This window comes from Metopolophium dirhodum, chromosome 2 (assembly GCF_019925205.1).
Source record: "Metopolophium dirhodum isolate CAU chromosome 2, ASM1992520v1, whole genome shotgun sequence".
Lineage (NCBI taxonomy): Eukaryota > Metazoa > Arthropoda > Insecta > Hemiptera > Aphididae > Metopolophium > Metopolophium dirhodum.
In genome coordinates, this window is record NC_083561.1 from 33849696 (window position 1) to 33876614 (window position 26919).

The 26919-nt window shown below is 28.9% G+C and overlaps 3 protein-coding genes and 1 long non-coding RNA gene across 5 annotated transcripts; 3 read left to right on the forward strand and 1 right to left on the reverse strand.

Annotated features, from left to right (window-relative positions):
- The first annotated feature begins 744 nt into the window (after positions 1 to 744).
- On the forward strand, positions 745 to 2559 carry LOC132939823 (osteopetrosis-associated transmembrane protein 1-like). The gene is made up of 6 exons (XM_061007213.1): positions 745 to 1101; positions 1215 to 1377; positions 1448 to 1568; positions 1649 to 1860; positions 1932 to 2100; positions 2193 to 2559. Exons 1-6 carry the CDS (start codon positions 1013 to 1015, stop codon positions 2258 to 2260), a joined length of 822 nt encoding a protein of 273 aa, XP_060863196.1. The 5' UTR covers positions 745 to 1012; the 3' UTR covers positions 2261 to 2559.
- A 680-nt stretch (positions 2560 to 3239) lies between these two features.
- Positions 3240 to 7494, forward strand: LOC132939826 (uncharacterized). The gene is made up of 4 exons (XR_009664012.1): positions 3240 to 6095; positions 6156 to 6346; positions 6438 to 6766; positions 6838 to 7494. It is a non-coding gene; the product is annotated as an uncharacterized LOC132939826 (long non-coding RNA).
- Positions 7495 to 7707: 213 nt separating this feature from the next.
- On the reverse strand, positions 7708 to 10651 carry LOC132939825 (chromatin modification-related protein MEAF6). Its single transcript, XM_061007214.1, has 5 exons — positions 10350 to 10651; positions 9507 to 9713; positions 8675 to 8708; positions 8395 to 8588; positions 7708 to 8018 (listed from the first exon to the last, which is right to left on the reverse strand). Exons 1-4 carry the CDS (start codon positions 10422 to 10424, stop codon positions 8419 to 8421), a joined length of 486 nt encoding a protein of 161 aa, XP_060863197.1. The 5' UTR covers positions 10425 to 10651; the 3' UTR covers positions 7708 to 8018; positions 8395 to 8418.
- Positions 10652 to 10902: 251 nt separating this feature from the next.
- LOC132939821 (uncharacterized) lies at positions 10903 to 21377 on the forward strand. Of its 2 annotated transcripts, none has more exons than XM_061007207.1 (2): positions 10903 to 11229; positions 15881 to 21377. In XM_061007207.1, exon 2 carries the CDS (start codon positions 15888 to 15890, stop codon positions 19395 to 19397), a length of 3510 nt encoding a protein of 1169 aa, XP_060863190.1. In that variant the 5' UTR covers positions 10903 to 11229; positions 15881 to 15887; the 3' UTR covers positions 19398 to 21377. The 2 variants fall into 2 exon arrangements, with proteins under 2 accessions (XP_060863190.1, XP_060863191.1); XM_061007208.1 differs by lacking the exon at positions 10903 to 11229 and having other exon boundaries at positions 16164 to 16329; positions 16391 to 21377.
- The last annotated feature ends 5542 nt before the right edge of the window (positions 21378 to 26919 follow it).

Below are 26919 nucleotides of genomic sequence, written 5' to 3' on the forward strand. Positions count from 1 at the left end.
TTTATATCAATATTTGAAATTTGAATATTTTCATGAATTATTTTGGTAATTAAGATCCCGAGACAACTAGTTTTCCTATGGTGGCTAATTTGAAAGTTAATTGATTTTTACTTCATGCGACTGACTTTCTAGACATTCCAACACGGTCTTCGACTTTACACTTTTTACAGACAAAAAAGCAACATACATAGACCCCAAAGGACTGTATCATTTAATTACCGATTTTCGTGGTCCATGGGAGATTTCTAGACACTAGAATTCGACTTTTTAACGTTCCCGCCTTCGAAACAAGACCGGAAAATTTACCTTCATTATTTTAGGAGTGATATTTTTATAATTCTAACTTAAATTATTCCAAAATCGGTACCCACTTTCAGTTAACACGGGGTGGTGGGGGGTGGTCCGGGGGTCTTGCTCGGCAAGCTTGGTAGACTAGTATGGTAATAAATAATAATATTATTAATATTGTTATAAGCAGCTGATACCACGATATACTTATATATATATATATACTTATGTATATCTTAAATCGTGGCTGATACATAAACCATTTTTGTGGATATTAATCTTAGATCATATTATTATTCTATGATTATACTAAGTACAACAAGTCTTGTTGTTCTATGCTCATAGGATTATGTCACCAGAGCGCATATCGTTAGCTTTTTTACCCAATATTGTAAGATATAAATCATGTCCGATTTTGATAAGTCTTATCTGTTTTTTTACTATCAATACATTATTATTTTGTGTTGTTTTATTCTATATATAAGAATAAGAATCTAAACCTTACACACAGTACACAGTTATCGTAATTCGTAGTGATTCAGTTAACAAAGACTAAAGAGACAAGAGTATGAATAGGTATATGAAGTACATAACATTGTACATACAATTTGCTTGATGCTGACGTTCTTGACAATAAAATTAATGCGGACATTTTAAACAAGCACAACGCACTTGTAAAAGGTGATGATATATTTTAACAAAACAATATTGTAAATCATTCGACATGGCCAAGATCGTTCATTTTTTATACACTTACTTGCTTTATCTGAACATTCTGAACGCACGACTGTCATTAGCGTCAAATGTGTCTATGTAAGTACATTTTTCATGATTTATTTTTGGGATCTATGAATAGTGAATGGTATTTTTAAGTAAATAATTTTCAAATGAATTCTGATTTGATGTCCATTCAATTCTCGGTCTAGAGATGTATTGCCCGACGGATGTCAAAATCTTCTGCAATCATTTGCCAACGAGACGGCCAGGTTCACACTTTGTGTAGTAACTAATGCTCGGCCAATCACAGTATGTGAAAAATGCGTGAACGAGTTCAATCAAGTATTCAAGAGATATGAGGAAATTCAAAAGGTTTGAAAAACTGTGAAATAAACACGAGTTGTTAAATAAAATAAACTATTATTTTTTCCCCTTTTAACAGTTACATAACAACGATAGTGAGGTAGACTGTCGAGCAGTTTTGACTAATATTGATCGCTTACAAGTTGTATATGCAAGTTATAACTATGTGTTGGACATGTGGGAAAAGGCTTCTTGTAAATGTCAGTACTTCCATAGTTAATACAACTAATACCTATTGTTCATACTTGTAATATAACCAGTTTTTATTTTATTATTATAGTGTGTTTAAATGGTACTGTTTTCAATGACAAGACAAGAGGAGTGATGATACGAGGTGATAATTTAGATAAGTGTATATCTAAACACATAAATGACACAAAACTTTCAAACACATCACTTTGTGCTGACTGCAAACAATACTATGTGAATTTAACCAATTACTATAATAAGCATAAAAATGATAACACATTTTGTATGGATGTTGTTGATTTGGTGAGTGTTTTTGGCTAGTTAAGTAGTTAATTTTGAAAGTTAATTCATTTTTAACCACTGATTTATTGTAGATCAACAACACTCAAAGTGACTGGAGTTTAAAATGGAAATGTCATGAATCGAACTATGATTCTGAATGGGTATTACTAGTCATTTCATTTATTGTACTTTTAATGCCTATTTTGTTTTATTTTATCAATTGGTTAATATCTCAGGAAAGATCAAATGTATTATTATCACGTGAGTATTTTATTTATTTAAATAGATGATAGTTAATTTTATAGTGATTTATGTCTTTGTTAACTTGCAATATTCATTGCTTCATTTTATAGAAAACCGTTGGCATCAAAGATTTACGAATAATGCAGCATCGACTTCCGGTTACGTTGTCATATCATAAGTTAGTGTTAGTGTTGATTGTACTATCAGCACTTTAAAAATGTATATTACATTTATTATATTGTGACTCAAGTATGATATGTAAGATAATATGTTTATTCATGTAAAATCAATAATTGTTAAGTTAATTAATCATATTAAGTGTCAACTGTGATATTCGGAAATTATGAGACATAAAAAATAAAAATATACAATTATTATATATGTTCAACCAACAGTATCTGAAAACAAATTATAACTTAATCATTATTATTATTGTTTTATTTTTATAGAATTATATCATGTTATACTTTATTTTAATCCGATTTAATATTTTACTTTTTGTAACTCGTCATTCACAATAACCGAATACTCGTATACACACCTTGTATTGGTGTTCTATATTCTATTGATGCCAAACCGATGTATTGGCATAGTAGACAGTTGTTTCTACTCAATCCATTATTGACAAATGGCATTGTTGCAGTTCTCTACGTGTATGTGTTATTATTTTTATATATATTTAAACATATATGGATAAATTAAAAATGTTGGTCTCCAGCAGATAACCCAACAATGCCACAATTCCACATGTTCCTGAACATTGAAACTACTGCATGTTTTTAACTGTACTATTTTAAAAATTCAAAAGATGATAATAAAATAATAATAATTTAAATATTAATACTAAAAAACTTACAGAAAACTCGGAAAAATCACGAAAATTAGCAAATTACTTTCAGTTGAGAATTCATAGAAATTCATGAAAATGTAATACAGGATTATCCATAAGTTTTTCTACCTTTATCAAAAAAAAAAATGTCTACAAGAAAGTCAAATTAAATTTTTATGAGTGTTTAAAATACATATTTTTACAACATTTGATATTCACTCGATTTCTCATGTAATGATTTTGATATTATGTTGTTATTCAAGAACAAATAACTGTAGATACATGAAAATTTTACTGAATGTTTATATTTTGACTCTTTTTGAGCTGTTTATGGATATTGTCATTTTCCATTTTTAAAATTTTTTTTTTCTATAAATATCAATAACATTTTATTTGTTGGGTAAAAAAGCGTGAAAATTTAATGCAAGGCTCCTGATATATTGCTACAATAGCAGTTGTAAATACATAGACACAATTTTTTTTTATAAACATTTAAAGTTCAAAATTTATAAAATGTTCAAATTTTATAGCTAAGGATTGAAAATGTATAACAAGGTTTCACGTAAATAGGTTATATATAAATTATATCATCAAATATACTTGGTAATATCATAGGCTGACTGACCACCGTTTTCGCTCAGAATCGTTTTTCTTGTACAATGATATTATATCATTGAATTCAAATTTAACACCATCCATTACAGTGACCCACTTGTAACCTACTGTACAGCAGAGTGACATCCACTTACCCACCTTTGTTTATTTTTAAGTTTATATAATAGTAATTAAAAAAATTAGGGATGACAAACTTATATCCTAAACTCAAACTAAAACAAGGTTCCATGTAAATACATTATAGATAAATATTACTTTATTCACCACAATATCATCAAATATACTTGGTAATATCATGGGTTGAGTGACCATCTTTGCTCAGAATCGCTTTTCTTATTATATCATTAAATTTAAATTTAACATAATCCATTACAGTGACCCACTTGTAACCTACTGTACAGCAGAGCATCACACACTTGCCCACCTTTTTTTTCCTTCTTATTTTATGTAATGTAATGATATGCGCACACACTATTATAATAAACTAAAATTTTACAGAATAATAAACAACGGACAGACTGTTGTTTGTAGAAATTGGTCACATCAAATAAAACCATTAACAATGACACTTAAGATATTGACACGCACTTATAACGGTATTACGTAGGATGTGTGTGACTTTGTTTTATGCTGACGCCAAAGAATAATCTAGTTCCCAGGCTCACTATAACTTTTTGATAAAGCTGCCTACCACTCTCTGGTCAGCATCCTCGTGTTGTCCCTTAAATCAGTGCATGAGCACCAACCACCAGAGTAACAACCTCTCAAGTCTCAAAAAACCGATTTCAATGAGCGACAACTGGACTTCTTATGCGAGCAATAGTCAGTGCGTTCTTTAATTCAATTTGTGTATTTGAAGTATTACTTTGTTTCATCTAAAACCTAAAACTCTTACAATATTATCTACAAACAACTGCGAATCAGGTAAGGCATATAATTAAAATATTTTATGTTGATTGCAGTTAATACATTCTATGTGCTTTTTCCATAAAATTATATTGTACGGTGTATTCAATCTAATTCTCCAATACACGATCTCGAGAGCCCTCCGAATATCTGGAGGAAGGTAATAGCGTAATTTGACCACACTAATTTTACGATTTTAATATAACTATCGACAGGAATCTTATTTCTACGTTATTACAGTAACAAATCACAACTCCAGTTGCGCTTTAGGCGTCTTGGTGGTTATCAGGTATAGTCCAAATTTTTAATAAGGGAATTCAATTGAGTACTTAGGTGGTTGTGGAATCTTTTATAGAAACATTTAAATTCATCACTTATTGTTTTTAGTTTAAGATCTGAATGTAAGAAAAAATTGAGACGTAGGGAGGTGCATTAGTTAACTTCCTTAGAACAATGTTTTGAAATGCTTGAATTTTGTTAGTGTTTGATTTTTTTGCATTAATGCACCTAAATGTTCAATTAATAGGCCCCCATATCAAATGTTGAGACCTTATACTAAATGTTTTTGCGGGCCCTATTTAATATTATTTAATATAAAATAAGTATTCCTATCAACATTTTAAAAATCATTTCAACAGGCCCCTTAACTCTAGGTCCTTATAGGGGCCCTGGTTTACAGTGTCGTAATTGGCTGGAATGTTAATTTGAAATGTAGTGTAATATTTGAGTATTCCCATATTCATTTTTAAATTTGTTTTCAAGTATTTTATCTATCTATATATATATAAAAGAGAGTTCAAAAAAATGTTAGACCATTTATAACTCAAGAACATGCTACATTATCCCTGAGTGCTGTACGCTTATTTAAAAAGGGGAAATTAGAACCTGGAGAGGTGCTCTAACAGGGATTTTGAGATTTACGATGGAAATTTTTGTTTATAAATGGTTGCTATTATAATAATAATTAATGGTTGCCATTGGTTAATCGTTAATTAAATTAATATTATTATAATATATAAATATATATTCAAGATGATCACTGAAAATGTTTTTTTTTTTTATCGAAGCACCTTTTGTATTTACGCGCATATCTCAAAAAGTACTCAACGGATTTTCATACGGTTTTCACTAATATATCGGTCAGTGGCGTAATTATGGGGGGGGGGGATATGGGGATATATCCCCCCTAGACCCTTTTTTTTTTTTAGAATACCCATAATTAAATTCCCTTAAGCACTAAGTTTTAAAAGATTTTAAGATAAGAAATAAGAATTCATGGATATTAATTAATTTAAGACTGGAAAGATTCATCAGGAACTGCTTCTATAGCCAATATGCTTATAAAATCAATTGATTCAGAGTTAATTGTATCAGTTTATGTTGTTAAGGTGAATATTATTATTTTTTATAAATTTAAAATAATTTATTTCCTATTGTAATGTAAATTGTATATTTTGTAATAAGTAATTAGTTGTAATTTAATTTGTAAATTGTATGTATTTAGCTACTGTTTTCATATGATTTGTCTCTATGCAAGCAGTTGCAAAGAGAGCGAATTGATTTAAAAGAAGCAGTCAATCTCACAGAAGATATAGTGACAGAGTTAAAGCTAACTAGAAGTAATAGTGATTGTGAATTTAAAAAAATATTTAGTCAAGCAAAGGTATAAAATATATTATTATAATATAATCACTTATATTAAGCTGAGAATAATTTGTTATAGGACAAGTCTGCTAAACTAGACATTGAATTAACATTTAACACTCAAAAGAATCATTAAAAAACAAAAAAACCGTGCCAACAGATGGAGAGTTAAATGTAGAAACTATAGGATAACAGTTTTTCTACCTTATCTTGATTATTTTATAACTGAATTACAAGAAAGGTTTTTGTCTCATTCAGATATTTTCAAAGGTACAGTGATATAACATAATAATTATAAGAATCGCATATTATTATATAAATATTGTTAAAAAATAATTAATTCTTAATTATATTTATGTAGGGTTCGAATGCTTATTTTCAACAAATTCAAATTTAACTGAAGATGAAGAATTATAATTCAAACAATTGGTAGAATTTTATAGTCCTGATGTAGAAAGTTTTGACAAATCATTTTTTGAATTAAAATTATGGAAGCGTAAATTAAATAAATGTGAAAAGCTTCCAAAATCTGGTCTCCAAGCACTTATTATGTGTGATGAACAAATTTATCCCAACATATTTTTGTTCTTAAAAATATTATGTACATTGCCAGTCTCAACCACTTCACCAGAGCGTATGTTTTCTACTTTAAAAAGAGTAAAAACTTATCTCAGAAACACAATGGGTCAGGTAATAATCATTATTTTTGTAAATTATATTATAATTATGAACTTTTACTAACTTAAATACCTACTTAATAGGAACGCTTGAATGGACTTACAATGTTATCAGTGTATCGGGACATTAAGTTGAACCCCGATGACATACTGGATATTTTGGCGAAAAAAACCAAAAGAAAACTTGAAATAATATTATAATTTATGAAAAATATATTTAGCTTAATTTTATTGTTTACTTTATTGTCTTTGAAAACCATTATTATACCATTTACCTCCTTTAATTAATTTATATAATATTGTGATCTATAAGATTTAATGGTAAATGGGGGGGGGGGAATAGCCCCACTGAAACGATAGTATAAACTTATATCCTAATCCCACCCCAGAACCAATTCTAAATTACGCCACTGATATCGGTCGAGTCTTAGGGAAGAATTTAATGTAAAATTTGTCTTGGAAAACTAATTGGTTGGCCGAAAAATAAATTAATGTTTGTCTGTATGCCTTTTATGCATTTCTAAACAATTTTTTGTGTGTTAAAACTTTCGGGATTATTTAGATTCACAATAGGATCAGGTAGGTCCAACCCTGGGAAGGTGTTCAAACAGGGATTTTGATGTTTACGATGGAAATTTTTATTTATAAATAGTTGCTTTTGGTTATAGGAGAAATACTTAGTAGAAATTAGTATTTTATTTGTTTATTGATTGCCATTTATTAATCGAGTAGAGCATGCATCAAATCTAATTTTCGCACATGCCTTTCTAGGTGCCCGAGTTGCAGTTACACCCAAAAAGAGTTGAACAATCACAATTTTTTTAAGAGTTGTCATTTAGTACGGGCAACAAAGTGAGCGGATCAGCTAGTTATTAAATATTTAAAGATTTATTTAATGTATGTGTATCATGTTTTTATTAAAGTAAATAAAAAAATTAATTAATTTTATAATTGATCAATAATGTGTTAAATATTTTGTAACTTAATAATTAATAAATGTCTTAGAATTAATGTTAATTGATATATAAACTATACATTTATAAATAAAAAAGGTTATTAAATTTGTTATGTTAAAAAATGTACCATTTTGTTTTAGTGTTATATAACTGTACAATAATATACAATTAAAATTATCTTCGTACAATAATAAATAATTCTAAGCTCTAGATTACAGTATTTATAACAAATTTACAAAAATGTTGTTAATTAAACAATATTAACATAACATTAAGTTCTCATTGCGGTCGCTGGAACTGTTTTAAAACCTGAATGAAATAAAATTATTTGTTAATAAACAGATTTGATACAAGTGTAATTTTGTACAATAACTTAGTATGCATTATTTTTTATACGCATATCACAATTAAATAGGTAGTAGGCTGATGTTAAAATGTAAAATATGAAATATAAATATTTAATAACTAATTTAGATTGTTCAAAATTTTAAAATATACTAGTTTTGTGAACTTCAAATTCTCAATATTATTTATTATTTGTTATTAATAGTTATACTTATGTGTATAAATGTATTAAATACAATATAAAGGCAAACATGTTATTATGAAAATAGTTGAAAATATATTTTATGGACATTAATATTAGTGTTACACAAATCATATTAAAAAGAAGGTATATACTTACTCTATTGAGTTTGTTGAACGAAGATCATCGATTCTTAACTTTTTTTGTACTAGAAGCTCGTTTGGCAGAGGCTAATGGATTTCTGGGAGTGGTTGGACCATTTGTCAAACTATTAGATTTTCCACTTTCTTTGGTCATATTATCTTCACTACCACTATTTCCTGTTTGTGACTCAGTTTCACTGTTAATTTCAGCTAACAATAATAAATATTTAATCATATTAATTATATTAAATTAATTTTAATTAGTTATTAAAACAATTAAATAATTTGGCAAGTACCTTTTTCTTGAGCTTCTACTAAACCACTCACAGCCTAGAAAAAACATAATTTTTAAAATGTTAACTTAAATCAATAAATTAAGATGTGATAGCAATTATAACAGTCTGAAAGAGGGCTTATAGATTTCTAGCTTTAAAGTTTAAATAGATACAAAAATAAAGTACACAATGTTTATTTTAGTGTAATATAAATGTATAAGTAGTTATATTTAATTAGTCACTAATAAGATAAGTAAAATGCAGATTATTTTAACATATATGGCATATAATATATTATCTAAACAGTTTTCATTGAACATAATAATGGAAGTTACAAATTCCAGTATGGCAGTATTCAACCAAGACAAATATTTATAGAAGAATAGCAGAAAATTTCGTTAAAATGCAAAAAATTGCGCTTTATTCTTAAGGAAGAGGAAACAAACTAATTTTTTTAAATTTATATTTTATACAATATAACAAAAAAAATGTAAGATTTAACTATTTAAGGGCAATTTATAATTATTGACTATTGGTTATTAATAACAATAGTATAATTATTAATTACTTATACAATTATTCTATAGGTGAAACTATGCTTTTAACTTTCATAAAATAACAATGATAATTAATATCACAACAATTATATGAAACCATCAGATAGGTTAGGTTTGGTTAGGACATCGCTAACATACAACCAATTATATTTAAATGAGCCTGTAGTCCTAACTCATTGCCTAGTAGGAATTGAGAAAAATTTGTTTTGAGAAGTAACATAAAGTTGAAAAATTTTAATGGTTTTGTTTTTTTAAACTATATTATAATGTTATTATTTATAAAAAATAAAACTTACAGCCATAGAAGTAATGGAAGATTTGGAAAAAAGACGCTCAGCTTCTTTAAATTTCCTGTTACGCGGCTCATTTTTTGAATTAGGAAGTTTATTAGCTGATGTAAGATATCTGTCCCAACCACGAATGATATTACCGTATAAATGAGTATCTTCTAAGTAACTTCCTTCAAATGCATAAATTTGACGTTCAAGATTGGCCAAAGTTTCCTAAAACCACAATTAGTAATCAGTTTTAAAAACTAACAAGTATTTCATACAAACATTTAAATTAAGTTATTTTATTTCAATGTTAAAAGTAATCATCAATGAAATAGCACATTTTTTTTTTATTTAAATATTTAATGCTAGAGTACAGTAGGAATAAACATAAAAATAAATATAACAGTTGTTTGAAATTTTAGAATCATAATCAGAATAATTGGTCAATAACTTATCGCCTATTGTTTATGTCTATTATTATAACATTTCAATTCCAAATTAGAGCTATAAATGCATTCTCATTGATAGGTACAAACTTTTTGTACAACCCAATTACTTTTGAACATGAATTACATAGGTACACAGCTGCTGGTAAACACAATATAATTATTGTTGTATCAACACGTACTGTATCTCTGGTCAAACTCTTGTATTTTACTTGTAAGTTAAATATATCAAAGAGTTTGAATGATTACGGACGGTTTTAATGATTATAATATTATATTATATACCTCACGTAGATACGTAATGTTATGTAATTAAAAATTTACAATGTAAAATAATAATCTGTTCAGTTATGAGGGTAACGTTGAAAAACCTAGGCAACCTTGGTGCGTTCGAGTCGTCCGTACAAAACAAACTTACAGCGATATCTGATTTGCGTTTGACGAGCTCGGCCAGCTCGGTGCGCAAGTCGTTGGAACCGGACGACTTGGACATGGCGTGTAGGATAGGAAACGGTGCCAAGTATCTAACGCTCGAATACGTTGCCCGCCCAAACCACGATTGAGAACTTGAGATAAAACCAATGAAATAACAATTCGTTACAGCGTTCTTGACAAAAGCGATGCGCGATGCGTCGTCGCCGTTATTCAATCATCGTCAAATCGTTTTGATTTTAATTTTCCGACAAGACAACGGTGTCTGTTATCAGTAAATTATCACAATATCACGGGTCGCTAGACAGTCATGTGACCGCGGTTTGTTTATTTGTTGTCGTCGAAATATTGGCGGGATCCGAAAACGGACGGCAACGTCAACGACGCGTCGGTTGAGAACGTTGGTGGCACTGCGCCGCTCTCTGATTTAGGCGGCGCGAGCTTTATTTTTTGCCTGCATCCCGCGCACACCTCTGAGCTTTGTCCTGGCGCTCCGGGTGGATTGATTTACGGCTTATGCGTATTATTGATTCGCCCACGCGCGTACGCCGACGTACGCGCGCACGGCGTTCGACCGCCTGGCCGGACGGCTGCAGTATAGTTGGTGGCGGGTTAGCGCGCCGGACAGCAGCTGCACGCGTCAAGCCACACGTCGTCGCGTCGCTATAAATAAAACGGTCGTTTGCACGCTGGTGTTCGGGTGCAGCGGTGTGGGTTAGCGCTCTCCGACACTGTTCGACGGCTGGACAGTAGTACGTCGCGTGTACCTGTCGGCTGCGAACGGTAATCGAGTTAAGTCGAAGGAGTCCAAACGGGGTGCCTGCAGTGCTGATCGCGGCTGTCCGACAGGGGACAAATCGACGGAGGTAATTTTATTGTGGAGGTTTTCGTAACGAGAAGAGAAGTATAATATATAAAATGTTGAACATTGTAGGTACTCAAAACCAGTGCGACAGTGCCTTTTGAATAAATGGGAATACATATAAATTCGATAATATTATATTAAACCTACCTATACTACGCTACGAATATACGATTGAGGAACTTGGAAAAAGTTTTTTTTTAAAATAAGGATAAGGACGATAAGGTGGATAAGTCTTAATTGATAGGTACCTAATATATATAATGATTATATTGCATATACCTGTACGCCGGATGTAATCACTATACGGTGGGAGGGGGGGGGGGGGGGGGGGGGGTAGCTAGAAAAAAACGATTGAAACTACTCAGTTTTAATATTATTCTTATTGTGAATATGACTGAATAATATATAAATATTATCTGTTATGCAATATTGTATCAAATATTTTTCGACCGAGATACAACTCGAAATAGTGTCTTCATGTTCACGGGTAGACAGCACCCTATATCTGCTATATCCCAAAATCAGATCGAGTGTTCGACATATTATGTACAGACGCACACGCACATGGTCCAGTCGGTGGGGACAGATGCAAGTGATGGAAGCGAAACTCGAGAGGGAATGGTCAACGGGCATGGTCGAGACATTGTATGCAGTGTCTTGACGAAGGGTAGTTTCATAAAATTGCCTTTGAAAATTTAAGACTTTTGGCCTATGGGTGGTGGGTGTAATTTTTCAGGGTACATAGGCATGCCGTATACTCGTATGTGTTACGTTTGGTCACAGTGCTCGAATTGGAAAAATAAAAGAAAGTGGACTCAAAATCTTAAAAAAAAAATTAGCGTTCCTGACAATGGTTAATCTCAACCTAACCCGTGGGGGGCTACACCCCCACACCCCCTCCCACTAACCACCATCAACAACATTAGACATATAATACACCAGTACCAATAAAATTTACCAACAATCAATAAATATTGTTTTACTTCTCATTTATTATAATAAAAATCAATTTTACACATTATTAACTACACTTATAAGTTATACCTAACTAATAAGGTAACTCATTTTAAATTTTTAAGTCACCCATAATTGATCACAAGTATGTCTCACTTTAGTATTATTCCTAACACTTAAAGAACAATATACCCAATTTACTATGCTTACTGTTTGCATCCATTATAAAACAGAAACATATACGAAATACAATTCATTAATTTTAAATAAAAGTTCAAAGTAAATTAAGATTTAAAAGAACACACAGCACAAAAAGAATGTTCTTTAAATTTTTCTTTAAATGTTAACTATTATTTACATAGGTAATGAATGAGAAATAAATAATTTAATTTACGGATAAATGTGTGATTTTAAGTGTTTAAGATGATAAAAGTATCAGAATTTCAATATAACGTTTAGTTTTCTAAATATTAAAAATCTTAAAAGTAATATTTTTGGTAAACAGACAACAGTGCGTTATGGCGAGTGATTTAAATATAAAATAAAAATTGAAAAATATCTCTTTTAAGATTTTTAATATTTAAAAAACTAAACGTTATATTGAAATTCTGATACTTGTATCATCTTAAACACATATCTTAACTACACATAGACGTAAATTAAATTTTTAGGTCGGTAAATAGTTGTGTGAAGCGAGAAACTTATACACATATAAGATAGGCAATTACGATGAGACAGGCCTATTTAATATCTTATTAAAAAGGTACAACTTTATGAAGACCCGAAATAAAAAATACAATATTATTTCAACAAAATAAAACGTTCCGTCCCCCCCCCCGTTCTAAAGAAAATAATTAGAAGGGGTAGGTACGCTCAAAATATAAAAAATTAGAAGAGGAGCTCCGTTCCCCTGAGTCCCCCTCCAATTCGAGCACTACGTTTGGGTTATTTTAATACCTTATAATTAATATATTTGGTACGTAGATACCTAAATAAGAATATACAAATACATCCTACAGGCATTTTAAGTCGACACGATAAACATTATAAACGTAATTCGTAGGTACATAACATTATGTGGTCATGTACTCATGTGGACAATGATTCGTAAGAGAATTATTGAATTTCTGTGTAAACGTATTTTTTACTCTTTAGTAATCGTAGTATGTGCAAAGCCTTTCACAGCTTCAAACGATAAATCCTATAAATATCTATCTGTGCCTACCTAATACAGTTTTGTGCGGGCTTTTCCCCCCTCTCTCATTAAATAAAAATGAGCACTAGCTAGATTCGACGATGAATATATATGACTCCGAATCGGGATCCGCGTTTTTGATCGTTTAGTTATATCGATGTATATCATTGTGCGTTTTTTTCAAACACTATTATAGTGTTTACGTAAAAGTTTTCTCGCTTAATATGGCTGGCTCAGTCTAGGTTTGAAAAAATGGAAAACTGTCCGAGCGTTTACCCTATCTCCTAGGTTAGCCACACCGTATTATTGCACGTTGCACTGCCTGCACTGCTGCAGGTGTGAACAGAAGTAGGTACTCGCCGCGCATTTGACCCCCGGAGCTCGACGCACATCGAAAACACATCAGTTGCTGACTTTCTGTATTAATTGTATTGTACCTATGTTTCGCAAGTGTCTTCCCGTTTCCGGAATTGTTTTTCTATCGATTAGTAGGTAATTACTAATTTATAGTAGCTAATTTATGACATGCATCTACAGTGGGTGGAGGCTGGTGGGTCCCAGTTTAAACTTATTCCAAATGGCATAATAATATAAAATATTATTTATACTGTTTTGGGTCCCGATGTCTCTTATTAGTTATTACGGTCACAAACTATATTATACAATCAAAAATAATTAAATTAGCTAAAAAAAACCACAGTAATTGTTGGGTAATTTAAATTGACAAATAATTTTTGTTTCTAACAGTTATTTTGTTAATTTATTTCAATTACTTACTTCTTTCGTAAAAAAGATATTCGAGACATTATTCAAATTTAAAAATTTTTATTTTAACAAAATCAGTATTGGTGTACAGGTGTACTTACATATAAAAATATTCAAATGTAAAAAAATATATTATATTGATATGTTGGTATTTTTGTACAAATTATATTATTTATAATTCTCGTTCTATAGTTTTTCAATATCAAACTGTTATAATATATAAATAATAATTACCTACTTTCTTAAATTAATTATTTTTAGATTCTGAGCGGAGCGAAAGAATGTATTGGTTTTACTATAAGTGTGGTTTTTATTTTTTTTTTGTCTGTCGGCAACATTTCGGATAGTAAGCATGCTTTGATTTTTGAGATCAGCATATTTTCTGGTAGAAAAGTGAACCTAGTTGGTACTTTTGGGAGGTAAAATTGAAAATTCCTATAGTAGTTTTAGAAAGCGTCGAGAAAAACGAAAAACGAAAAACCGCTAAAAATGGGATATTTATTTTTACGATTTGTATATCACCATAGCAACGAATAAAAATAATAATATTATAAGGACTAAGTTAACCGCTCAGAATCATTTTTCGTACATACAATGGTTTATCATTGTATTAAAATATAACACATCCATTACAACTACTGTACAGCTTTCCAATTTTTTTATTTTTTTATTCTATAAATATCAATAAAATGTTATTTGTTGGGTAAAAAAGGTTGAAAACTTAATAGAAGGCTACTAATATATTGTTTCTAAGACAGATGAAAACTATTAAAAATCCAGTCACATTTTTTTTTTTATAAGCATTTCAAGTTCAAATATTGACACAATACGCACGAAAATATGCAAACTATATTGAGTAATAAATTCATAAAAAATGTTCTATTTAAATCTAAGATTTGAAAATTTAATACGAAAAAGTTTGTCTACCTTTGTCAAAAAAAAAAAAATGTCTACAAGCAAATCAAATTAAATTTTTATGAGCGTTTGAAGTTCATATTTTTACAACATAGGATATTCACTCGATTAGAGGTTTGTTATTTTGTTGTAATTCAAAAACGAATAACTGTAGATACATGAAAATGTCACTAAATGTCTTTTTGAGCCTGTTTACGGAGATTGTCAGTTTTCAATTTTTTTAGTTTTTTTTTCTATAATTGTCAATAAAATGTTATTTGTTGAGCAAGAATGCGTGAAAATTTAATTCAAGGCTCCTGATTTATTGTTACAATAGTAGTTGAAAAATATTAAAAATACATAGGAGCAATTTTTTTTTATAAGCATTTAAAGTTTGAATTATGACAAAATTTATCAAGTTTAAAATTAAATAATTATTTTGTAATTAAAAATGTATACAATTTTCAACTTTTATAGCTAAGGATTGAAAATTTAAAACAAGGCATCACGTAAATAGGATATATATAAATTACTTTATTCACAATAATAATATCATCAAATATACTTGGTAATATCATAGGCTGACTGACCGTTTTCGCTCAGAATCGTTTTTCTTGTACAATGATATTATATCATTGAATTCAAATTTAACACCATCCATTACAGTGACCCACTTGTAACCTACTGTACGGCAGAGCGACACCCACTTGCCCACGTTTTTGATATTATTTTCTAACTAATAATATATGCATATATTTATTATATAATATATGTACAATGTAATAAGTAGGTACGGTACATACCATAAGTTAAAGATATCTTGACATGTATTTTTATGTTTCAGAATAAAAATGTCGGTCATAACCATATGTAAAGCTGTCGAAGAAATGAATACGTTTAAAAGTCAACCAACTACTAAACTTATCAATGCTTCTACTCTTTCAAAGGTAACTGAGAAAACATCAGTAACTGTACCGTCTACATCATCCGTCCAGTCTAATCAGATATTGCTGATTAACAATGTCGAAGGACAGCCCGTATCTGGTATATTGTTACCTTCTAATCATTTCATGTTAAAATTGAATCAAAACCAGCTCCAACCCGAATCAGATCCAGATGATAATACCGAGCGCGAATCTACTTCAAAGTATTTTTCAATGAATAAGAGTGAAAAGAAAATGTTTAGAGAAACATTTTTTTGTACACTTCTTGATTTTATGCACGAAATTGTGAAAGATGGTCGTATTGTTAGTTCTTCCGATCATATATGGGAAAGTGTTGCTTCAAAATTAGGTAATATACTGAAACCAAAAAGTATTTACAATCGTTTTATTCTAAATAAACATTCTTGTAGAACTAGATTAATCGAAGCATATCTCAAAGACCCTAAAAGTCAAACTACAGATCCAGATATATCATTACTAAACGATATGATGAAAACAGATAACAACTTCATGATGCAAGTCGTTGGAAAGAAACCGGGTCATGTTGATAATGAAACATTTTATGATGCTTTGTTCGCGTTCAAAGATAAGGTTCTAAAGGATGGAGAGGTAGCACCAAGTGTTGATTCTGTTTGGAATCAAATCTCAGCTCACTTGAACCATGCTATAAAGCCCAATAGCATTTACTTGAGATTCAAACGTAATACCCACAACTGTCAAAAACAATTGCTTTCTCATTGTAAACTTGACCCTTCCAAAGCTAAAACCTATGACGTTTCTAATCGAAAGTTTGTACCATCCGTGGAAAAGCAACAAAATAAAGTAAAAAAGAAATGTTTGAAGTTTGAAGATTCTTCCAAATTTTTCAAAGCATTATACACCCATAGAAAAAAAATCATACAAAATGGGTCAATAGCAAGATACAATAATTCGGTTTGGAATGAAGTGGCAAAGATGATAGATTACGCTCTACAACCATCTGATGTCCATTCTAAATTTATTCGTAATCATGACTTATGCCAGACTAAACTTATTGAGGAATGTAAGGAAGATGAGAATTTCACACCATTAGTCGTTCCAAAATTGAATAAACCCAATAGTGTATCTGATGAAACATTTTTCAGTGTATTATGTAAATACCGTGATGATATTTTACAAAATGGAAGTGAAATAGCTAAATTTTCTAATCCTGTTTGGACTCAAATTTCAAGAGACCTTAATGATACCTTAAAGCCAGCAACTGTATACTTCAGGGTAACAAGAAATTCTCAACTATGTTTAAATAGACTTCTTAAACCTACTGGATTATTGACAGACTACGCTTACAAAGATACAATTAATAAAGACCAGTTTTTCGAAACAATATGCTTGTATAAATATTCAATAATGAATGGTGATCAAGTTGTAGATTTAAGCGATCCCGTTTGGAATGAGATTTCTCTTCGATTAAACTCTGCATTATCTCCCGAAGTTATCTTTGACACAATTTCTAAGGATAAAGATTTGTGTAAGACAAAAATGATTCAAGCTCTTAAAACAGAACGCAGTGTGTTTTCCGGAGAAAATCCTGAAGTGTCTGAAAATATGACTGAACTAACACCAATAGTCGAATGTAATATTTCCAATGAATCTATTGATGATTTTGTTGAAGTTATTAGTGAATTTAAAGATTCTATCTTACTAGCCAATGGACAAATAGCTTTAAAAGATAATCCTGTATGGGAACAAATATCTAGTCGTTTGAAAGATCTGAAGGCAGATGAAGTTTATTCATATATCATTAATGATTATAAAAATTGCCGTACTCGACTTTTTAATATTAATTCTGTTCCTAAAAACAACTTATTTGAAGCAATATTTGCATACCGACAGTCGGTTATAAACAATAATGTTATTGCAAATATTAATAATGGAGTCTGGACGAAAATCAGTCAAAAACTAAACTATGCATTGAAACCCAGAGAAATTTATATGAAATTCATTAAAGATGTAGATGGCTGCCGTACAAAGCTGTTGAAATCTTCAAAAAAAGACTTTTGTCGTTCTCAAGGTATTGATAAAGACAAGTTTTTAGATGTGATAATTAACCATAAAGACTCCATACTTAAAAATGGAACACATGCTAAACCTAGTGATCCAATTTGGAGAGAAATTGCATCTAAACTTAACTTTTTAGTAAAACCATTAACTCTTTATAATAACTTTATGTTAAATAGACATAACTGCCAGCAGAAACTTCTAGAAGCTTGCGAAACAGATAAAAATGAAGTAATTTCTTCACCAATTTCATCAAAAATTACTTCTCAGATGGACCACGATTACACTAAAGGTGATGCAGACACTAGTTTTGAAGATTTGATATCCATGAGACAAAAAGTTGGCTATGTACAAGAAAATGACTTCATTGGAGCTTGTTTAGTGTTCAAAGATAAATTAGTGAAAAATAATTGTATTGTGCCTTCTACTGATAATGTTTGGAATGATATATCAAAACACCTTAATTATGCAATCAAAGCTAAAACAGCTTATTTGAGATTTAAGCGAAACACTCATAATTGTCAGGGGAAATTGTTTGGAAATTTTCAATTAAATGATGTTTCTTACGAAGGAGATGACGATGCATATTCTGCTGAAGAACAAAGCATCGAGGATGAGATGTTCTTTGATGCAATATCAATTTTTAAACATTCTATTATCGATAATGGTATTTTTGCTATGGAATCTAGTCCAGTTTGGTTGGATGTTTCAAATTTAATGAACAATTTACTCTCTCCTGATGAAGCATTTTGGAAGTTTCGTCAAAACAGTGACTCGTGCAGAACAAAATTAATAAAAAAGTGTTTAGCGGACTGGACCAATGAACCTTCCTCGGTAATTAAAAATCGAATCCAAGTTATTAAATCAAAAGAAGCATTGTGGAAAGAAACGTTTAAAACTGAACAAACTGCAAGGATGGATAAAAAAAATTACACAAAAACTTCAAATTTAAACGACGATGTATTCTATGATGCTATTTATAAATATAAAAGTGATATATTTCATAATGACTTGATTGCAAGCTGTACAAGTCCTGTATGGACAGCTATAGCCAAAGAGTTAAACAATGAAATGGAACCATCAACTGTATACTTAAGGTTTAGGAATAACATGACTAAATGCAACCTGAAATTTGCAGAAGCCGCTCAAAGACACAATACCTATCAATTAAAACAAAAACATAGTCAAATGAAAAAACAAAAACAATTACTTATTGAAGAGAATTCTAATGAATCATGTGATCAACATATGGTTATAGACTATGATGACGAAGAAATTATAGAAATTGAATCTGATATTAAGAATTACAGGCCTGTTCATAAAACTATACCAATGCAAACAGAGTTGCAAACATTTAAACATGTAAATAAATGTGAATAATAATTTCAACAAATTCAATTTATATTAGCTACAAGCTACAGTTAACCTGGAAATGATGAATAAAACTTATATTTAATCATAATTTGAAATAAAATTTAATAAGGATCTCTGATGTAAATATGTTTTTTTCTCATTATTCTTTAAAACTACCTACTTAATAATGACTGATTAATGTTACCTGTAATTTTAATTTGTTTTATTTGTTTACTTTGTTTTTATTTTTGTATGTTTCCATCAAACTATGAGGTTGTGCAATATGTGTGTTCAATCATATGTTTTTAAAGGTAATTTACTAATTTGATTTGTAATAATTTGTATTACTATTGGCCAGTTTATTATACTTTATAGTTCATTATGTTTTTATAATTTAAAATGTTTATTTAAATATAATAGCTACCTACATAATATACTTCTTTTAAAATAATAAAATGTATACATAGTATTTAATAGATATAGGGCACATTAAATTATACCTACATTTTGTCACATTATTTTCTACATATTTTTGTAATTATATATATTAAATATTTTTAATATAATAACTATTAGTTAGAATCTCCTAAAATAAAATAAACTAATGTTCTTGTTCCAAGCCATTTTTATTTTTAACTCATTTTGATTCTATCTAATGGTTTCAATTTGTGTTATTTGTAGAATTCAATAAATAATACATTTCATAATATCATTTGCTTATAATTTTAGCTATTTTATGTATATTGTAGGTATTAATGTACTACCTTTACTAATTATAATATTTTAGTACCTAATATTATTACTAATTAGTAATTATACTTTACTTTAAAATATTTAAAAGTAAATTTAGTTGGTAGTTTAATAAATAACTAGTGAGTTCTACACTGTATTAGACATTAAAGACTTTCACTGAAGAACCAAGTCTATTCCAATATTGTGATTTGGTAAAGACCAATCTACATTTTGTATCGGCTTGTGCAAATATTTTTTTTACATCATTTATACCCGATTAAAACAATATAATTCATAAAACTTTTTGTTAAATGTTAAAAATAGTCTGTGTCTGTATATTACGTAAATGACTATGACACTGTACAAATTAGATTTCTATTAAGAATTTAAACATTTAAACTATAAAATGTTTACATAATATTATGTGTTAAATGTTAATGGGTATTTATAATGACAACTAACCATTATTCTAATATTCAATTAACGTGTAAATGTGTGATGAAATGTAATTTTATTCAGTAAAATAATGCAATATAACTATTAACTATTATTCATAGTTGCAATTGTCAAAAACTAGCAGTAAATGTTATACATATAGGTACCTAATATTGTAGATAAGTAGGTACCTACCTAGGTATTATTTATACAAAGCTCAGACTTCAGAGCTGTATAGCTGTATAGGTTGTGAATTGTTGACATGTCAAGATAAAATAACTTTGATGTTTAAATTCTCTTTTTAGGATTAACCATGCTTAGCAAAAATATCCTTAAATAAGTACCTAGTTAAATGTTAATATATTTTTCATCTTAATTTAAAAATTAATAGGTAAGCAATAAATTGATGTATAGGTAATAGAATATATTAGTAATATGTACCTATCAAATTAAAGAATATTATTACTCTATGAATATCAATACCTACTATTTATTATGGTATAATACTTATTACTTACCAAAAAGTAAAGATAAAGTGAAAAGAACCAAGACTATGTTGTACATGCAAACTAAATAGATTTAAGGATAGTTAATTATTTAAAATGATTTAAGCCGTTCATAAGATTTGAATAATATTATGTCATTAAATCGATTAATTATTTTACAATTTAACAGGAAAATAATTATTTGTATTTAGTTGGTTGGTGAATAGTGGTATAATTTAGTAAACTAGTCATCAAGATAATAATTATTTTAAAAATTAAATTATTTAGTATTACCTATATATTTTACTTGAAAATGTATTTACTACAAAATTGAAAATACGACTACAATACAAAGACATGCTATAAGACATGTTGTATTCATTTGTTTTCATCAGATTTAAAGATTAAATACATTTCAATAATTACATAAAAATATTATGTTTTAATCAAAGCAATTTTCAATGTTCATATGGTTTAAATAAAATTACCAATCAACACAAAAATAATATTTTTTATTAAAATATAAACAGTTTTTGTAATATAAAAATTGTTATGCTTTAAAGTTAAAAGTGAAATTATAGTAAACATGCCAATGAATCAAAATCTGTTTTTATAGTTAAAAACAAATTAACCAAATCTTACAGTTTTATCAAGCGATATCATCTTTTACCTACGTATGCCTGAAAATAGTGACCACTGAATATACAGAAGACAACATTTACAAATTAGAATCAGAGACACTAATATCTTAATATAAATTTGAATTTAGGTTTGTCCTTAAAATACAAAAAAATTTAAAGTGGGAATTTTCTTTTTAGGGTAGGTATATAGTGTAATCGTTAATCATCCAGATTCTAGGACTTTACAACTGGACAGTTAAAAATATTAAATAATGTTATTTGATTATGTTTATTAAATATTTTTACCCAACATGTTTCATGTGTTTAAGTACCTTAGTTGTGCAATTGTCAATTTGTTTTGAGTAGGTATAATATTCCATGAGTTACCTATTACTATGTAAAATATTACAATATAAAAACTCATAATGACTTTATCATAACTCAGATAATGTTGAATGTATTGATTTTACAATAATGTGTGTTTTTTTTTGTGTCTGTCATCACCTTTAAGGAAAGTAAAAATGCTTGGATTTTCTTCAACAGTAACTTTTCTGATAGGAAAGTGAATCTAGTTGGTACTTTGGGGGGTCAAAAGTAAAAATTTCCCAGTAGTTTTCAAAAGCGACATGAAAAACAAAAGAAAAATTAAGGAAAAACGGGAATTTTTACGCAAAATCTGTTATTGAGAAAGATTTTGGTTTTTGGTGCAACTCTAAAACAAATGACCGCAGGTACATGAAATTTTGACTGAATGTTTATATTAACATTTTCTATACACCATAACATTTCTAAATAATTTGAGCTGTTTACGGACATTTTCAGTTTCCATTTTTTTTAGTTTTTTTTTTTCTATAAAAATCAATAAAATTTTATTTGTTGGTTAAAAAAGCTTGAAAATTTAATAGAAGGCTCCTAGGTTATTATTTCAAAGGCAGATAAAAAAAATTAAAAACCATAGTCACAATTTTTTTTTTTTTATAAGCATTTAAAGTTCAAATCTTGACAAAATACGAAAAAATCACAATTAGCAAATTATTTTGAGTTGAGAATTCATAAAAATTTTTTTTTTTAAATCTAAGATTTAAAAATATAATACAAGATTATCCATAAGTTTGTCTAGCTTTATCAAAAAAAAAAAATGTCTACACGAAAGTCAAATTAAATTTATATGAGCGTTTGAAATTCATATTTTTACAACATTTGATATTCACTCGATTTCTCATGTAACAATTTTCTTATTTTGTTGTAATTAAAAAACAAATGACAATAGATACTTGAAAATTTCACTGAATTTTTATATTAGCACTTTCTATACACGATAAAATTTTGAAAGTAATTTGACTCTTTTTGAGCTGTTTACGGACATAGTCAGTTTTTAATTTTTTCTAGTTTTTTTTTCTATAAACATCAATAAAATTTTATTTGTTGGGTAAAAAAGCGTGAAAATTTAATATAAGGCACCTGATATATCGTTCTAATAGCAGTTGAAAAATATTAAAAATATATTGGCAGAATTTTTTTTTTTATAAGCATTTAAAGTTCGAATTTTGATACATTTATCAAATTTAAAATTTAATAATTATTTTGTAGATAAAAATGTATTAAGTTCTCGACTTTTATAGCTAAGGATTGAACATTTAAAACAAGGCTTCACGTAAATAGGTTATATATAAATTACTTTATACACAATAATATCATCAAATATACTTAGTAATATCATAGGCTGATTGACCGTTTTCGCTCAGAATCGTTTTTCTTAGACAATTATATTATATATCATTGAATTCAAATTTAACACCATCCATTACAGTGACCCACTTGTAACCTACTAAACAGCAGAAAGACATCCACTTACCCACCTTTTTTAATTTAGCTTGTCCCTGAATCGTTTTATAAAGTGGATATTTGTTTTGTGTAAGTTAAAGTAAAATTAAAATTTTCTGAAAAAAAACATAAACGCAAAAAATTGTTTCCAAAGTGGTTATCCCGGTCATACCGGTAATCTTGAAGAATTAAAACCACTTCCAAACCGATAACCGCTAATTACATTTTTAGGGATCATTTTGGTAACCGGTAATCAATTACCACTTATTCTAAAGAATTTTTTATAAAAAACCCTAAAACTGGTAACCACTTACGAACATGTTTTTGGGTCTTACCGGACCCGGTAACCAAATTTTTCATAAGCGGTTTCATATCGTGCAGAAAAGTAAAATCTATTTTTTCTTAAATATGTTTGTAGCATAAGTATTCGCATATTTCTCCCTTTTTTGACGGTATTTCGTTCGCAGTGTTAAGGAAAATACTAGTTTGTCTCTCAAAGTACCAACTAGATTAAATGACCCTCAATATGGACAAAAGCACTAAATTGTCTACTTGCATTAGTACAATAATCAATAAGCAACTCTAGATATAAAAAAGAATAGCACACATTAATGTAAAACCAGTACCACCCATATTTCTATCCAGAATCTAAAATAAAAGTACTTTTACAAAATTTAATTTTAATTATCGTTCAATACAATTTCATACCTTTTTATATACTTAAACTATTAACAGGAAATTTTATGAAGCACATGAGTATTTGAAATAAACATTTTATTGTCTTTTAGAATAGTTACTAGCATACCTACAAATAAGTACTTAATCCAATATTATTTCAATTTAAACTATTAGGTACCTACCTAACGAATTTACGGAGCTCAGGGTTTCGTAGTTAGTAATATAGTGAGCCAAAATGCCATCTTCATTTTCAAAAAAATAATCATACCAGAATTCATTGAAAAAATAGTTGTCAAAATTTAAAAAAAACAATTTTTTAGTTGTTTGTTTGTTAAAATTTTAAATTGTCATTTAATTAAAAATCAAACAAATGGCCGTAAAAATAAATAAACACGTGTTTTAAATTTGTTTAAATTCCTTTACCTACTTTAATCCTTTGGTAATCATTAAAAAAACCATACAAACAACTAAGTTATAAGTTCCTACTTAAATATTATAAAATACGCTCTGTATATTGTATATATCTTGTAGTTAAACACACTGCCATGCCAATGCCCAATTGGCCATATTTCAATCGTTTCACCTATATTTGGTTAAATTATTTTTGGAAAGAAATGTGTTAAGTTCTTAAGTTATCACTTATCATTGAATCAATGAACTATACCAATTACAAACAATGCTATCCTCAATTCTAAAAATCTATGTATAAAATATATTTTAAAATCGTATTTAAATGTTTCATAATATATAGATAAAATCTACACAGTGTTTAAACAATATTGTTTTAGTTTTTAATTATTTTATAGCATTGAAATGTTTAAGGTATAGGTAAAGATCAATTATCACAAATGGCTAGTGGCTACCTCTAATTTTGCGGTAAACAAAATAAATTCAACAGTTATTGTGATTGACGATTATATACCACACAATAGTTAACGCCGATGGCCGTGTTATATAATTTAACAATGATTTTGAGGACACTATTGTGGAATTAGTTGTCTCCGCCATCTCGTTTAGCTTCGTTCGTTTAAAAGTCAGAGTGAATCGACCTGTTATGATACTTGATGGTAAAAACAATATCTGTGTTTGTATCTGGATTTTTACTATGATAAAGTTTTTTATCAAGTTTTTGTAGGCATATAGGTAATATAGGCTATAGCGTAAATTAAAAATGCTCATAACTCACTTAAAAATTAACCATTGTAAAAAACCCATAGGTATACAAACACAAATAATATTCTTACTAAGTATTAAGTTTCATAATAGGTCGACTTACTTTAATTTATAAACTAACGAAGCTATATACAATAAACGTTAGCGTAAATTTGCTATGTTACGCACTTGTTAGACGGAAACAACAAAATGTGTCTGTGTAGTGTGTATAGCGTCTTCTTAAAATTAAATAATATAAATACGTGGCCTATTATAATAAGCCTTCCCAACAGGCAACAAAACAAAGAGCATTGTAATGTACCTATATATGGGAACGAATAACGATGTACCTACGGCTGCTAACAAAATAATTCGCGGTACGCATTAAAAAATATTCGTTTCCGAAACATAATTTGGGTTCGTGACATACATATACTTGTCTCTTCGGTTAAATGATCTAGACCAGCGTTTCTCAACCTGTGGTACGCAAGGAAAATGTCCCTTTATAAAAAAAACGGAATGGATCATTATTCAAATTAAATATTATTTGGTTTATTTGATATTCATAATAATATAAATAAGAATTGTACATATTTCAATTTATTTTTGTGCATTAGGCAAATGCTTATATATATTATCATGACTTTGTAGTTCCTAATAAAATCAAATTCCATACATGTAAAATAACGTATACATTTTTGATACGCAAAAAAAAAGGTTTTTTTGGTCAAATGGTACTCTATACATGAACATTTTCAAACTGTGTAGCCGTGTAAGTGGTAAATACGCGGATATAAAAAGGTTGAGAACCGCTGATCTTGACGGTTGGAAAAATGTATAAATTGTAGGTAGTGGTGATAACCGATAAGTCCATTAAAATGTTCTTATTTTTTGACACACGTATTATTATTTATTATATTATTGTATTGAAATAATTCCGTTAGTTACAGAAAAAAATTATAGGCGGTAATAGTACCTCAAATTGCTTGATTTCCTTCATATAATGTTGCACTAAAATACTTCTTTACAGTGCATAACATTATAATATACGACCTCTCCCACGAATTAACTCACATATATTATCTACATTGACAAAAAATATGTTACCTGTAAACTGAAGAATAAATACTATACCTGTATACTGTATAGGTATAAAGGCATTAGTAAATATATTTTATGGTAGCAGGTACATATATAGCTATATTATATTATATAATTAGAGTACTCCATGTATAATTTATAAACATACATAATAAGTTATATATAGTTATAGGTCCTCTCACGGTATACTTATTTTTGAATTGTGTACATAGCGTATATATATACATGATACTTATCTTATATATGTGTGTGTGTGTGTGTGTGTATACTATATAGGTTAGGTTAGTGTGGTTATACAATTAAAAACGTTGAATAAACTATCTGCAATTGAGGAGTAATATATGTTATATACCTATGTTATTCTTCATGGGCTCCAAGAACAAAGTTAATTACTCAAAACTTGACATGGGCGCATTCTTTAACCTTTGAATTGAAACACGGTACCACCCACCAACTATATTTTAACCTCACAACTATAAGACTCACACAACAACTAAACTCGTTCAAACTTCGATTTATATG